This window comes from Nuphar pumila, chromosome 2 (genome assembly GCF_984573655.1).
Source record: "Nuphar pumila chromosome 2, dmNupPumi1.hap1.1, whole genome shotgun sequence".
NCBI lineage: Eukaryota > Viridiplantae > Streptophyta > Magnoliopsida > Nymphaeales > Nymphaeaceae > Nuphar > Nuphar pumila.
Genome location: NC_143250.1, coordinates 87860027 through 87876673, shown reverse-complemented (window position 1 = coordinate 87876673; position 16647 = coordinate 87860027). Strand labels below are relative to the sequence as shown.

The following is a 16647-nucleotide window of genomic DNA, read 5'->3' as shown; positions in this document are numbered from 1 at the left end:
CAATTCCTGCCCCAATATTTTTCAGGTTCTTGTTCAAAATCCATATATCAGTTTAGGTATAAATGGGTCAGCTTTTAATAAGCCTGCTTTCAATTGGGACTAAAGCTTAGAACCCAGACTGGCAGAGGTTCGGGTTTGGTTTTGGATATAAACTTGGTCTGGTCTTTGTGGGTTCTAGTATGAGATGAGTTGGGTTCATGACTGTTTGGGTGTGAATTGGTTTTTGTTCATAGAAGATCTGGTTTATATTGGCTTTAACTCGATATGAAACAAACTTAATTCTTACTCAATACAGAAGTTCTATAAAAACTTAATTTTAATAAATCTTGAAGTTTACTTATAAGGATAGCTGGCAAATCGGGTATCAATAGGATTGATTAGAATTGGGCCGAGAAGCATGGATTGATTTGGTTCTAGAATTGGGCCGGGAAACATGAATTGGGTTCTCTGATGGGTAGTATGCAATGGATTTGGGGTTTGGGCTTTGAGTCGATTCATCAGGTATATAATTTAAATAATAAAGTAGGTTAAGCTTTAAATGGTTTTTCTAATTCTGCACAGGTTAAAGGCCTTTCTCTCTCTCAGTTTTACACCATATTTAGAGTAGAGTAATGACCCCAAGGATGGGACAATGCACTATTGTTGTAGATTGGCAATCGATCGGGCCAGACTAGTTCTTATATCTCACTAGATTGGGATGGTTCTCATTCCGTAGCCTCTATTTATAGACTAGCCCTGAATTATAAGTCGTCCCATTCATGGTCACTTCCCCAAATCTAACTGCTATAAATCAAACGAGTGGTATAACATGCATGAGTTTCCCAAGGTGATAATTTTTTTGAAACGGCTAGATTTCAAACGGTATGATGAATGCAGGGCGGTATAAATGGTAACATGCATATGCATGGTATGAGGGCACCATGCATATGCATGTTTGGGATCTGATGCATAAACAAGGCAGTTCTTTGATCAATTCGACAATCTTTAGCATCAAAATCGTGCATCTTACTAGTCGGGGAATGTGGGAGAAGGTTCTGGCAGTGTTTGAGGAGATGGGTCACCTTGGAATCAAACTGGATGCCCTAATAATGCCAGGAAACCATTTATCATATTTCTTGATACAGCGTTTGATTCCATGGTTTTGGTGGTTATTTTTTAGTTTGATTCTATGGTTTTGGTATCTCTTAGAGAAAATGGGGTTTTGGGCTCTCTTTTATGCTTTCGTGAGAAGCTTTGTGGGTGGGGACGAAAATGGGGAAAAGGGCATGAAGAGCTCGAATTCAATGGGTTTGTTGTGTTTTAGGTGGAGATGGGCCTACCCATCTCGGAATTTCTTCTTACAGAGTTCCCTTCTCTTTGTAACGTTCTTTCTAGTGCTTGCCACTTTTGGACTCGTGTTTTCCCGGTTCATGATCTCGCCATTTGGAAGACCCGGTGCAGAGCTGGCTTGATCCATAATAAACATGTAAAACACTAATGCGGCTGGGCAGATGGGGCCATATGATTCAAAACGAAGTAATCCAACCCATTATCCATGACTGTCCAAGTTGTCCACACATCGTTATCAAACAATGGGCATTTGGAACACAACATCCGAATAAGGTCCAAACAAATGTTGGACTTGGTACAATTGTTAAAGAACGAACATAATTTCATCTTTTTTATTCATTTCGTCCAATTTTGATCAAATTTTCTAAGTAAAACAATAAGTTTTGGGTTACATTTTTTGGGGGGGAGCTAGGTCAAGAAGAAAGCCCCATATAAATTATATAATATCGACTGCACATTGGCAGGCTCCCGATAGGTCAGAGCCATAAAGTACACCTATTTAAACTTACAAGGGATGCCTCTTGTGGGTTTCAAACTCGTGAATCTTATTAACTTGCGACATTTACAAGTTGCTCTTATCAAATGAGAAGAGCCAAAGTTTTTTTTTTGAATTATAAAATACAGGTACGCTGTCAATAGTTGATTTTTTTGCTCTTAAAAGTTAAAACTTTTTCTTACTCCTTACAATCACATGATCCTAGGGCATTACTGAGACCAACCAAAATTGATCTACCATAATTAGATCCAGATGGCTATCAGCTGCAATTGAATCCAATCTGACTACCTTAAAATCAGACATTTACATGTATTTGGATTTGGATTCAAACTCATATTCAAGTGGCAAGCCAATACTGCCTCTAGATTCAATTATTCATTAGATCCATCTTTGGCTATTAAACCCAACAATGCCCATTCGGATTCAGTCAAATATCCGACCTGAATCATAACAATTTACAACCCTATGAATAAAGCATGTAGATTATATCTATCAAGTTCTTTTGACCATTTTGACTGAACAGCTCAAGATGGGTGCACAGATAAGCACTATATATATATATATATATATATATATATATAGAGAGAGAGAGAGAGAGAGAGAGAGAGAGAGAGAGAGAGAGAGAGAGAGAGAGCCGAAACGTGATTTCAACCAGAACAACAAAAACAAATAGAAACAAGGAGGAACAAAAAACAAGCGGCTCACATAGGAGCCGCAAAACCAATAATGTCTAGATGAAGCGGAGCACCAGCAGGAAGAAACATAAGATCAGGAAGATGAATACGCAGAATCGCATAAACGTCCACTAGGATTTTTTGCGCAAGAAGATTAATGTGAACCGAAGATTCTCGAAAAATGGCATCGTTGTGCACCATCCAAACGAACCACCAAGTGGTAAACAACCACGACCTCCAGATTAACCGTCACCGCTTACTGCACCAAAGGCAGACCAGACCCAGGATGAGGTTGAGTCCAAAGGACTCCTCCATAACCAGGACCTCCGAGTTCCTCCAAGTCCTACGAAAGATCTCCACAAAAGTAGGGCAATACCAGAAGTGGTGGAACGAGGATTCTTCAGCATCATGACAAAGTACGTACACAGTAACTCGAAAGCTGGAAGCCCCACCTCTTTAAGGTAGAGTGAGTTTGAACCTTATTGTGCAAGATTAACCAAGCCAGGACCCAAAAACGGAGAGAAGGGCCCTTCACCCATAGCGCATATTTGGGCAACCAAGCCCCCCCCCGAGGAAGCAATGATATATAAACTTTGTTGGTCAGGAACTTCCCGGTAGGAGCAATAACCCAATGCACCCAGTTACCAATATCGACAGAATCATCAAAATAATCGCTGAAGATAGCTAAAGCCTACAACCATGACTTACACAGATGGGAAAACGCTCTAGGCTACGAACGGAGGAAAACCGAAAGGAGAGAAGGAGGCCCATATTTAAAGAGAAGAAAACTAGCGCAAGGATTATCTGGTTGATGAGCAAGCCAGCATTACTTAGATACCTGGGCAATACTCCTGAGTCTGGGTGCATGAACACCTAAACTGGCCATAGAACGCGGCAAAACCACTGAACGCCAACCAACCAGGTGATGCTTACCCTTGAGATGACACCCAGACCAAAGGAAGCCTCCCAGCAGACGCGTCAGTTGCTTCTCCACACCTACAGGCATCAGAAACATGGACATGAAGAATTCTGAAATGGTCGAGAGAACGTGTTTCACTAAAGTTAGGTGGCCAACATACGAGAGATAAGAAGCTTGCCACAAGAATAATTTGCGCTTAACTTTAAGAAGCGTCAAAGCCCAGACCACAGAGGAAAGGCGCTTAACTTATAACGGCAAACCCAAGTACAATATAGGCAGCTCAGATGTAACACAATTAAAAATCTTCATCCCAACAACTAACATAGAAGGCTATACGTGAAACATAGAAAGGAAACACTTTTGCTCATTGAGAGAAAGGCCGAAAAGAGAGAGAAAAATGAGAAGAATAAGCTTGAACCGAAGCATCTGCCGAACACTAGCGCAATAAAAAATGATCATATCATCAACATAAATAAGAGCATGAAAATGAAAGTCCTAGACCGATAAGGGATCAATGAAACTGCAGGCAACGACCCACTTAAGCAACACAACAAGACCCTCAGCGACCACATTGAACAATAAAGGCAAAAGAAGGCAACTTTGATGCAGATTCCACTCCAACTTGAACTGTTCCCTGAAAGTGCCGTTGATATTTAGCATATCCTGGGCATTTGAGACTAGTTCTCTAACCTAGCCAGAGAACCAACGACCAAACCCGAAGTTCGATAACATTTGAAATAAGAAGGGCCATTGCACTGAATCAAAGGCCTTATGAAAATCTAATTTAAGAACGAAAGAAGGCTGACCGTAAAGCAGTAAAGAATGCACAACCTTGATTGCCATGATAAAAGAATGATGAACCCTTTTATTATGGATGAAGGCGAATTGAGAGTCCGAGAAGATCTGATGAAACACTGATTTTAGCCTATTTGCCAAAATCTTGGAAATCATATGGTAAAGAGCATTCGTTATCGAGATCGGGTGAAACTGAGAGATATCCGAAGCGTTGACATCTTTAGGAATAAACAAAATAATGGCTAAATAAAAAGGGCAGGGCAACCTGGAATTGCGATAAAACTCATCGAAGAGGCTAACCACGTCCAGTTTGACAAAATCCCAAAAAATCCTGAAAAAGTCAACATGAAACCCATCAAAGTCGGGCACTATCCAACCAGACAGATCCTTGATAGCATGAAGGACCTCAACATTTGAGAATCTTCTTTGTAAAGCATAGGCTTGGTCATGAGAGATCGTCTATAGCATGACAGACCCAATTTCTCCCTCCGCAACCACCGAAGAGGCATAAATGGACTTAAAATAGCGCGTGACGGTCGGGTTGACAAGCTGATCAGAGAAAGAGACACCTCTAATAGAGATGGAAGGGACGGCCTTCCTCCGATGACGATGGGACGCATAGGAGTGAAAAAATTTAGTGTTGCCATCACCGACTTTGAGCCAATTCACCCTTGATCGTTGCTTCCAACAAATTTCATTCATGACTCTCTAGTTATTCAAAAGCATAGATAGCTCAATGAATCTGGCCTGGAAACTCAAAAGTTGAGGTTCAGAAAGCGCGTCAGGGGAAGATATAGACTGGTATATTTCAGAAAGCTCACGCTCCCAGGCATCCAATTATTGAAATTTTACAACGTTGCAATTATGGATCCAGGCCCTGATATCCTTAGCAAGACGCGAAAGCTTGTTGGTAAGCCGAAGAGCAACCCAATGCTCGACAGAAGGTTTAGACCAAGAGCTAGAAAAAACCAAATTGAAATTTGGCTCTTAAAGCCACTATTGATTAAAAACAAAGCGCCCGGTGAAGAAGAAGCCATCTCCCCAAAGAGTGATGAGCTAACCATGGTCAGAGATAGAGGGCGCAAGCAAGACACATTTAACGTCAGGGATGAGGACCAACAAAGAAGGGGTGACAAATACCCTGTCAAGAACCCGACAGCAGGATCACGATCGCCTATTTGATCAAGAAAAGCGCTCGCTGGCAAGAGAAAGAGGATAAAGTAGATGCCAGTGAACAAAGTTTTAGAAGTCTCGGATGAGGGGATTAGGAAGGATGATAGAATTGTAATCATGAAGAGAAAGCAAACAATTGAAATCGCTCATAATAAGGTGGCAATGATCATTAGAAGTAACCACCCTATCAAGGTCTCCTCAAAATGCTGGCCTCCTCGCAGCAAGGTTGGGTCCATAAACCACAGACACCACTGCTCTTCGACCAACTGACTGTAAGCTGAAGGCAACAAACAAAGAGTAGAGACCCACGTCCAGCTGCGATAAATTTAAAGACTTCTTACCAAAGATGAGAATACCACCGGCATGGTTGACCGCAGGCTTAAAGAAAAAATCCGCACCCCGCCAAATGGAAGAAGCGACTGCAAGCGAGATGTCCTTCATTTTAGTTTCACAGATGACAAACAAGTCCGAATTAGCCTATCTAATCCAACTAGCCAAAAACAAACGCTTGGGGGCAGAATTGAGGCCCCTAATATTCCAACAAACGAGCTTCATGACACAAAATCTGAAAAGACCCATGACTGTCACGACCTAGGCGATCTACGAGGAGACCAACCAAGATAAACCGAGGTAGGAAAGACAACCCTCCTCCGTCTGTGGTTATCAGTGGGGGAACATCAAACATTCCCCACGAGAGAGTCATCCTGCGAAGAACCCAATGAAATATTGTCAGTATCAGTATGGGCGTTTGGCCAATGATTCAGGTGAATCGGCCAACACTGATACTCAAGTAAATCACTGTGAATTGGCAAAAAATTAATTAAAAAATATTGTGTCAATCAAAATGTGACACATGTTAAGGCCATTAAAATAGTATAAAAAATATTTAAAAAATAATTTTAAGTATTTTTTATATTTATTAAAAATAATCAATTAAAGGGTGAAGTGTATCGATTTTCTGTCTATATGATAAGTATCAGCCGATACATACCTATGCTGACAACATTGAGAGAGAGAGAGAGGGGCTACTAATGAAGGTAAGCAACTAATGAGTAAAAATTGTTTTTTTCTTCAAAAAGTTCCATTTTTTTCTAGATCATAATTGTCATAATCACATGATTCAAAACAAGTTTCCTACTAAACTAACCATGTAAATCACATCTAGAACAAGTTTCATATTAATCAATATTTTATTCTTCCTTCTTTATCTCTTTCTTTCCCTTTTTCGTTTTCTCTCTCTCTCTCTCTCTCTATGTATATATATATATATATATATGTGTGTGTGTGTGTGTGTGTGTGTGTGTGTGTGTGATTAAAGCTTTTGAATTAGGGTTTTCATATTTAAAATCTTTCAAGATTTTGTCAGTAAATTATTTATTTATTTTCCAACATTTTACCAATAAGAACCTAAGAAAAATAAAAAGGTTGAAAATCTCATGACCAATCATTTTATGTGTTTCAATGTGTAATATGGTTTTGAATATTTTTTTTTTGAATTTTCATTTTATGTAAAAATTACTCAAATTTTAAGTATTTTTTGGTATTTTAATCCAATTGAGTCCCATATTAATGGCTAAACTACATAAATTTTTTATATTTTCATAATTAGATCAAATAAGATACCCATTAAAGCATTTGTATATCAAAAAATATGAATTCTTATTTTTTTCTCAAATTACTCATATTTTAAACATTTTTTATATTTGGATTCAATCCAAAATCCATATCTAGGGCTAAAATCCAATCAAACATGTTGAACCCATGAACCGAACAAAATAGAAAACAAAACTAAAATATAGAAAAACAAAAGTTAAAGAAAAACAACAGCTAGCAACAAACAACAAAGTCAAGCTCAACCAGGATCTGCTGGATTAGAAGAAACCACTGATGAGTGAACGTTGTTCAGACGGAAGGAGAAGTCTCTAAGATGCATATGTAAAATCACATATACATCAACCAGAATTTTATGGACAAGATTATTAAGGATGACCGGAATTTGACGGAAAGTAGCATCATTGCGTGCCATCCAAACAAACCACTAAGTAGTAAGCAACCATGTCTTCCAGATCAGTCTCCACCGCTTGCATCGTCTAATTTCAATAGGGCCCAGGAGCAGATTAAGCGCAAAAGACTCATCTTTGACAATTACGTTCGGAGATCTCCACGTCCTATTAAATAGGGCCACAAAGATTGGGCAGGACCAGAATAAATGAAAAGTAGTTTCTTCAGCAGCTTAACACAACACACACCAACTTGGAAACTGAAAGCCCAACTTCTTTAAATAACTATGAGTCTGGACCCTATCATGCAAAATTAACCAAGCCAAGACCCGAGATCTTGGGGAAGGGCCCTTACCCCATAACGCACACTCAATGAACCAATTTGCCCCTGGGGGGAGCAACGATCTATACACTTTGTGGGTGTGGAACACACCATTTGGTGCAATCGCCCATTGCAACCATTGATCATAATTTCCTGTATCTCCATTTTGATCTCTGAAGGATGATAAGGCTCTCAGCCACATGTTTCACAAGTGCGAGATCGCCAACCCCGAAGTTCCATGACGAAAATGAGATAAATTAGAAGCACCATATTTAGCATGAAGCAAACAAGCACATGGAGAACCTGGTTGATGGGCCATCCAACATTGCTTGGACACAAGAGCAATATTCCTCTGTCTTGGAGCAAAAACACCTAAGCCAGCCATACGCCTAGGTAACACCACCATTCGCCAACCAACTAAATGGGGCTTACTCTTAAGTTGACACCCAGACCAAAGAAAATCCGTCATTAAACGACAAATCTGCTTCTCCAGGCCCACAGGCATCACGAACATTGACATGAAGAATTCAGAGATAGAAAGAACATGTCTGATTAAAGTCAGCTAGCCAACAATGGAGAGATAAGATGCCTGCCACGAAAAAAGTTTGTTTTTCAATTTTTGAATAGTTGGAGCCCAAGGAGTGGAAGAGAGGCTCTTCACTTATAACGGCAGGCCCAAATACGTCATCTGCAACTTAGAGATTGCACAATTAAAAATTCGTTGACCCGCTGCAAGCAAAAGAGACTGCACATTGAACATAGTAAGAGAGCATTTGCTATCATTTAGGGAAAGCCCAGAAAGAGAAAGAAAGAACTGGAGAATAAGCTTGAATCTAAGCATCTGTTGCACATTTGCTCGCCCAAAAATAATCATATCATCAGCATAAATAAGAATATGGTCCGAAAAATCCGAAACATCTAGAAGATCTATCAGGCGCTTCTCCGCAGTACGCTTGAGCAACACCACAAAACTCACATTGAACAACAAAGGCGAGAGAGGGCAATCTTGCCTTAATCCACGCCCCAACTTGATCTGGCCACCTCTAGTGTCGTTAATCTTAATCATGGCGTGAGCATTAGAGATCAATTCTCTCACCCACCCAAAAAAACGACGACCAATGCCAAAATTGGATAACATTTGAAATAAGAAGGGCCAGTGCACAGAATCAAAGGCTTTATAAAAATCTAATTTAAGAGAAAAATAGGGTTGACCACTAAGATGTAAGGAGTGAATGACTTCAGAGGCCAAGATGAATGAATGGTGAATCCTCTTATTGTGGATAAAGGCGAACTGAGAGTTCAAAAAAATTTGGTGAGCCACGACCTTCAACCTATTAGACAACACCTTGGCAATCATCTGATAAAGGGCACTCATAACAGAAATCAGGCAAAACCTAGAGATATCAATGACAGCATAATCTTTCAAAATTAAAGAAATAATTGTCAAGTGGGTTTGAATACACAATCTGGAGTTGCGATAGAACTCATCAAACATGTTAATAACATCAGGCTTCACACAAGACCAAAAAATTCTGAAGAAATCCACATGAAACCCATCAAAACCTGGAGCTTTCTACCCCGACAAACCTTTGATGGCCCTAAAAATCTCATCTTCAGAGAACTTCATTTGCATAATTCTGGTTTTATCTTGCCGAATCGAACCAACAGAAACAGGACCAATGACACCCTTTATAGTAAGTGAAACACAATATAAATCTTTAAAATAATGAGTGATAGCTAAAATAACGTGTTTATTAAGGTACAAAACACTCCCAATAGTGATTGATGAGACGACATTCCTTCTATGACGATGAGAAGCATATGAGTGAAAAAATTTAATATTACCGTCTCCGGCCGCAAGCCATTTCACTCTTGCCCGTTGCTTCCATCTAATTTCCTCTTTGACCCTCCAGTTCTTCAAAAGCGTTGATAACTCAATATATCTGGCTTGCAAACTCTGCAGGTGTAAATCAGATAGAGAATCCGGGGAAGACATAGTTTGATACAATGCTGAAATCTCTTGCTCCCAAGTAGCCATTTGTTGAAATTTAATCACATCTCGATTATGGAGCCAAGCTTTGATATTCTAAGCGAGACGAGACAACTTCTCATGACACCGGATAACTGCTCATTGCTCATTGGAGGGCTTGTTCCAAGAGTCTAAAATAATAGTGTGAAAGTCTGGCTCCTGGAGCCACCATTGTTCAAATACAAAATTCCTGGCGTATTTAAAACCATCCCCCCAAATAGTGATTAACTGACCATGGTCCAAAATAAAAGGAGTCAGCAAGACATACTTGACATCGGGAATGAGATCCAACAAATTTGGACTGACAAAAACCCTTTCAAGAACTTTGCAGCATGGGCGAATCTGCCTATTTGACCAAGAGTAACGCTCTCCAATAAAAGGAATTGGGTAAAGGTGATGCTGATGAACAAAATCTTGAAAACCTCGCATAGATGGATTGGGAAAAACGAGGTTATTAGAATCCGGAATAGACAAAAGGCAATTAAAGTCCCCCATAAGAAAATGGTACTCTCCATTTGAGACGACGATCCTATTTAAGTCATTTCAAAAAGCAGACCTCATGACAGCGTGATTAGGGTCATACACAACAGTGACCACAACCTTCCTGCCACTGACTTGCAAAGTGAAGGCAACAGACAATAAAAACAGACCCATGTCCAGTTGAGAAATATTTAAAGATTGCTTCCCCAAAATAAAGATACCACCGGCATGGCTAACCGCAGGCTTAAAAAAATAGTCAGCACCCCTCCATATACCAGAGGCAACAGAACGAAAAACTTCATCCATCTTAGTTTCACAAATAACAATCATGTCAGGTTTCTTCTGTCTAACCCAATTAGCCAGAAACCTACGCTTAGAGGGGCAATTCAAGCCCCAGATATTCCAACAAAGAGACTTCATGACACACAATCTAGAAAAATTCGGGGAGTGTGTGGCCTCGCCGACCTTTGTGGAGACCTGCCATCGAAAGTCGTAACATTGAGTGAGTTGCTCCTCTTGCTTCTACTACCACTGCTAACATGTCTGTGCCGAACAACCCCCGTACGTTCAGTAGCCCTCGAAGAACTGAGAAAATCACCCCTTAGACTAGAGACAACATCAAGTGAAGGACCTAAGGAGCCACCTAGGATAGTAGAGACTACCAAAATGGTAGATACCATATCAACAGTTATATGAAGCAACTGCGATGAGGAGAGAGAGATATCAAGCATCCGAGCTGCCTCTTTAACCTCAACACCCAAAGGCGACAGAGGGAGGGACTGTCGAGGAACGGGTGGAGCGGAAGGGAGAACCACACTTGGGAGAGCCACACACCTCCAAGAGCTACACACATAATTAGTGATGGTAGATGCAGTAGTAGTGGCCTCAATGACGGTCGGCGATAAAAGAAAAGTAATCGATAAACCAATAATCATGCATCTGTGAGCCTTAGTGGAACGAGCATTAAACGCCATAATGTGAACCGCCATATAATCAAAACGCCTCAATGGAAAAATAATGAAAGACGATGGCAAAATTGACCTTTTTTCACCTTTTGCATGACTGTCTAACCGAGCTGCCAATCCACCTCGAGGAGGGGTGCTAGTCATGTAAGGCACAAAGTCACTGACAGAGAAACCATGATGGGCATGAGTATGGGGAATAATGATGGACTTATCACCGGTAGGATAATAATCAAAACTAGTTGCGGCAGATATCTTGGGGCCCCCCAGCAGCATGTTCGACGATCGTTGAAAGCGAGATACGAGAAGTCGAACAAACGTACTGGGTTTGGCAACGTACATCAAAGATGTAGATGATATAGCCAGAACCGTAGTCGAAAAAGATTTTTCGGTGAGCTGCCTGGGTAGAGCATGTGATAACTGGACCAGGACCCAGATAGTTCCAATCTTGATGACATGAAAAGAAATCTTTGGCTCCTAAAGATCTCCAATATGCACCCATAGAAAAAAAGAAGTACGTCGCGAAGGTCGCTTAGAACTCTGACAGGCAAAGTGGCTCCCCAACACAGAAGATTCGTTGGAGTCAAGAGGCTTCCCGGTTGAATGGTGGTGAGGAACATTTATTCACCTTCACTTCCAAAAAGGATGACGACGAGCAAGGAAAGATGAACCACACCTATGGCAATCAAAGTGTTTCTGAAAATTCAGAGAAAAACATGGTGCGCACCACCAATCTCCCGATCTAGCGCGATGCAACTGAGATCTTGTGCGAAGGGTACAAAAAAAGCGTTGCCATGAAGATTGAACCTGCTGCCAGCCCCGATCAACGACCCAATGCGGAAGCTCCAGAAAAAAGAAAGGTAGGTCAAGCAGCGCCATGACAGAACAGGCTTCGAGAGGCTCTCTCCTAACGGCATGGATAAATTTTTGGACTTCCGAGATATGAAGAGAGCCCGCATCTAGACATGAACCGAAGACATTTGAGAGATTGAAAAATAATCGATGCTTGAGTCTGAATAACAGGTCAACATCAAAACTCTACCGTCGAAGGGCGAATGCTGCGCCCCAGTCATTAAGAGCATCCTGAATGATATGAAGGGCCCTTTGATTTGCTCCCAAAGAGAGATCAGAAGCAAGACCCCAGAAAATACGCGACGAGCGACTCATGAGGAAGAAAGAAGAGAGAGAGCACCTGCCTGCCGGAGGGATGGTGGACAGTTGCAGTGGGAGGTTGACCTTTTCAGCAGTCATAAAACCCCCAAAACGCCAAAGAACTTGCTGCCTGAGGGATGGTGGGCGATTGCAGATGGTGTTGGCTCCGATGCGGTGAGGAACGACGCTGCAGAGGTTGGGCGATGGTGGCTCCGATGTGGTGAGGGACGGCGCTGCAGAGGACGACCCTAAGGTCAGGCGATGGCGGGGCATAGTTGGAGAGGAGGTTGAGCGATGGTGGCTCTGGCACAACAAGGGGCATCGTGCAGGGGAGGTCTGGCGACAGTGGCTCCTGAGCGACGATGGGCATCGCTGCAGAGTTGGTCGGGCGATGGTGGTTCCCGCACGGAGAAGGGCGTCACTGCAGAGGAGGTCGGGCGATGGTGGTTCCGACGTAGCGAGGGGCGTCACAACAGAGGAGGTGGGACGATGGTGTCTCATGCGCAGCTTATGAGTCATCGAACGTCTCCGGCGTCGATGGATGCCGGGATTTCCAGAAAAAATGCGGGTTAGGACTAGAAGAGTGTAGGAAGAAAGGAAAGGGAAGGGGGGGGGAGGGTTATCGAGAGAGACTTCAGGTGCGGTTGCAGGCTACAACTAGGGCAAAATAGGAGAGAAGAAGAGCGAGGGCTGAGGGAGATTGGGGACAAATGACCCTCTGAACAGGGCTTCCATTGAGAGGACAATGAGCTTTCGTTGAGCGGGAAACCGCAGAGAGATATAGAATTGGGGGTAACGTTCGGCAATAACGAGTTGGGCTTCTGGCGAAGAAACCTTCAGAGAGAGAGAGAGACGACGGTGCTTCTGAGCCATCTGCGAGGGTTGTGCAGAGAGAGAGAGAGAGAGGAGGTGTCTGACGGTGCTTCTCAGCCACCTGCGAGGATTTTTGTAGGGAGAGAAGAGGTGTCTAGCAGTGCTTCTCAACCATCAGTGAGGGTTGTGCTCAGCTCCTCCGACGGTGCTCGTCTCAGGGGTGGGAAAGAAGGCATTCGACATGGGAAACAAGATGGAGCCGGAGAGGCGGGTGGGAAACTAGAGTGAGAGAGAGAGAGAGATTGACATTTCTCTAGCTTGAAAAAAACCAAGACCATCTAAAAATATGTGCACCGTCTTTTTACACTCGCCGTGACAAGAGAAACCAAACGAAACCAATTTTACCCCCCGAGTTTTGCTCCTCTCTCGAGGTCAAAACTCGTGAGATTTGAGCTAATTCTTTCGCAGCCTCCTTTTAAAACTTAGCACACCAACGGGCCTCTGATGCTTTCGGACAGCTATGCGCGTGCAGGCTTTAATGCAAATCCAGTCTGGAGACCGTGGAGAGGGAACGAGACGTCAAGACATCATTTCGCTTCAGCAGTGGCCTTCAGTGAGGCAGTCCGTAGCCCAGTCGAATGAATGTCTCCCAGTGCCTAAAATCTCCCTCTCTCTCCCCCCTCTCTTTCACACACCAACCACAACAAAAGGAAAAAAACAAACAAACCAAGGAACATATACACAGAGCTCAAAATGCTTCAAAACTCTCAAAAAAGAAAAGGAGAAAAAAACCTGTAGGGCTTTGTTTATTCTCAAAGACTCAAGAGTAAGAGCAAGCTCAAGGAATGTCTCAATTGATTTAGAGAAAAGAGAAAGATCGACGAAAAGTAACCAAGAAACAAAATTGAACGGAAAAGAAAAGAGAAACCAACATTTTTCTCTCTATCATCACAACGCATCGCACCCGGTGCGCGAGAACCCCACCCTCGACTCCTCCCGGTCGAACATGAGCAGAAACCCTTGTTGCATCAGGTTGCCTATGACGGAGAACCCCGATTCCCCCGTCCCGGCTTGCCTCATGGCGAGGCATTTCACCCCGGGGGCCACCTCGATAAAGTAGTTCCTCTCAGGGGGCGAGAAGATCACCCCGCCCTTCATGTGGAACCTCATCCTGGGCAGCCTCGGCCTCGCCAACCCGCTCACGTTCACGCATAGATCCAGAGACGCCACCCCTTGCTCGACTCGCGGGTACCTCACCCTTTTCTGGAACTCGCCCAATATCTCCCTGTAGGCCGGGTCGATGAAGAAGCTGAGCGTCGTCCCCGAGTCGATCACCGTGCCGCCGTTTCCGAACTCGTCGACGGCCCAGACGGACGGATCGATGGGCAACGGGGTTCCGTCGACGCTTATCCGGCGGATCCCCACGTAGTAGAAGTTGGGCGAGAGCGGGTTGTTTTGCAGAGGAGTGAAGCTCATGTTCCTTTGCAGAAGCATCATCGTCTTCTGTTGGGTGTCGCCCAGGAGGAGGAAGCTCGTGGGCGGGGGGGAGATGGTGTAGTCCATGAGACAGTAAAAGAACTTGTTGCCGAAGCGGCTGCCCACCTGGGAGGCGAAGGAGATGGGGCCTCGGCCCAGACCCATGACCCCGTTCGCGCCGGCGAATCTCGACCCAGTGAGGCTCGCGCCCGAGATGTGGAACCCGCACCCGAACGACACATTGCGGAGCCTGACCTGGTGGCCCGAGCTCGTGTTGAGGGTGATCGTCTCCTTGGAGAAGATCCCCGAGGACATGGACCGGTCGCCGTAAGTGTACTCGTAGAAGCAAGGGCTGTGCTCTCGGGTGTGGTTGCAGCGGTTGGAGTGCGGCGGGTGGGCAACGAGGCGGCAGGTTGGGGAGTAGCAATGGGTGGGGGCGAAGGTGGCGGAGTGGCGCGGGAAGAAGGCGGAGCCTGACGGGTGCTTGGTGCAGTCGCGGCAGGCGGAGCACCGGACCCAGACGAGGTCGCTTCCGGTGTCGGCGACGAGGAGGAGCTTCTGGGGAGGCGTCCCGATGCGGAAGTCGACGAAGTACTGACCCGAGCCCAGGGAGGCCCCGGAGACGACGGGGGTCCTGAGGGTGTTGTTGTTGGGGAGGGCGGAGAAGAGGGTGAACAGCCGGGTGGAGTCGGAATCGATGGCTTCCTGTATGTGGAAGGGTGAGGAGAGGCTCGTCCTGTGGAGGAGCTTCAGTTTCAGGTAGTTGGTGTTCGTGCTCTTATCGCTTCGGCATTGTGCTGGGGTGGGGATGTGCGAGAGCAGCACACAGAAGAAGAGGAAGAGGACGAGGTGGGGAGGGCAGAAACCGCGGCGATGGAGTACTAGCATGGTTTCTGTGAAAGATGATGGGAGAGAAGGGTAGTTTTCCTTCACTAACTATTGCTGTGTATATGTACATATGATGACAGTAGTCACAGTTGTAATCAAGGTCCGATAATGGATGCTTTATGCTGAAGAAGAGATTTGAGAAGAGAGAACTATGTAAAACAAATGATTAGTGAATGTAATACCAGCGAGCAAGATACACTTGGATCACTGACAACTAATGCTGGCCTTTGTAGGGCTTATTATTTAATGGTGTAAGATAGATCATTGGACGTGGATGTTTGGAGATCCATGTGAGTGTATGCTGAACAGTGGACAGTAAAAAATTACTCTGTCGGTTTCTTGTTGAGTTGCTATTGGGTGCGCAAGCCGATACTAATTTGCTATATTTTATTATTATTAGCCTGCGATTAGCAACCGTTTTGCTATTTTCTGTCGACTGCCTTTTTTGATATTTGATCGTAACTTGGTTAGATTCACGCTTCACACAATGCGATGGCGTAGTGGCGTAGACTTTGAAGCAGCTGGAAGTGATTAATGCAGCAAATTTGCCTGGCTTGCCTGTCAATATAGGCTATTTCTGTCCATTCGTTAAACGGGCACTGAGCAGGAGGACATGATGTTCTCTGTGCCCACCCTCTGTCCTGCTTTGTCGTTACTAAAGTATCAAAACACAAGGTATCCTAGAAATTCGTGGATTTGGATGGACAAAGCTGCATAAAACAGGTTTTACACAGGGCAATCTATTCAATTGAGATTCACAGTAATTATTTATTTCATGGATGTGATGGTGCAATATATATACAAGGATGCCCAAAAATTGTCACCAAGTTGATGGGATACCACAAGTTCAAAACCCACTAGGGCTCTACTCTTCTATTAAAAATATAAGCCATTTGTGAATGTCACCTAGTTGACTGGATGTTACAAGTTAAAAACCCACAAAAAGCATCCCTTGGTGCAAGATCTAAGCTGGGTGTACTCTCTAGTGGGCAGGGCTTTGGGGACTTGAAAGTTTTTACCAACCGGAGTCCAGAAAACGTGTGGTAGATGATGGAGAGGTTTTCCCTTGGCCTTGCAAAAAAAAAAGACAGGAATAATATTTGGTCACTATTTCAGCCTTACAGCAAATCATGGTTGTG

At 43.7% G+C, this 16647-nt stretch overlaps 1 protein-coding gene and 1 pseudogene across 1 annotated transcript; one reads left to right on the top strand and one right to left on the bottom strand.

Annotated features, from left to right (window-relative positions):
• Positions 1-14018: 14018 nt before the first annotated feature.
• LOC149845972 (aspartyl protease family protein 2-like) lies at positions 14019-15508 on the bottom strand. Its single transcript, XM_089989985.1, has one exon. The coding sequence runs from the start codon at positions 15506-15508 to the stop codon at positions 14093-14095; it is 1416 nt and encodes a 471-aa protein (XP_089846111.1). The 3' UTR covers positions 14019-14092.
• LOC149845971 (uncharacterized) overlaps positions 15507-16647 on the top strand; it is a 56369-nt pseudogene continuing 55228 nt past the window's right edge.

Bases quoted from the DNA above. Each gene is read 5' to 3' on its own strand.
- LOC149845972 (XM_089989985.1), bottom strand. From the start codon at position 15,508: ATGCTAGTACTCCATCGCCGCGGTTTCTGCCCTCCCCACCTCGTCCTC.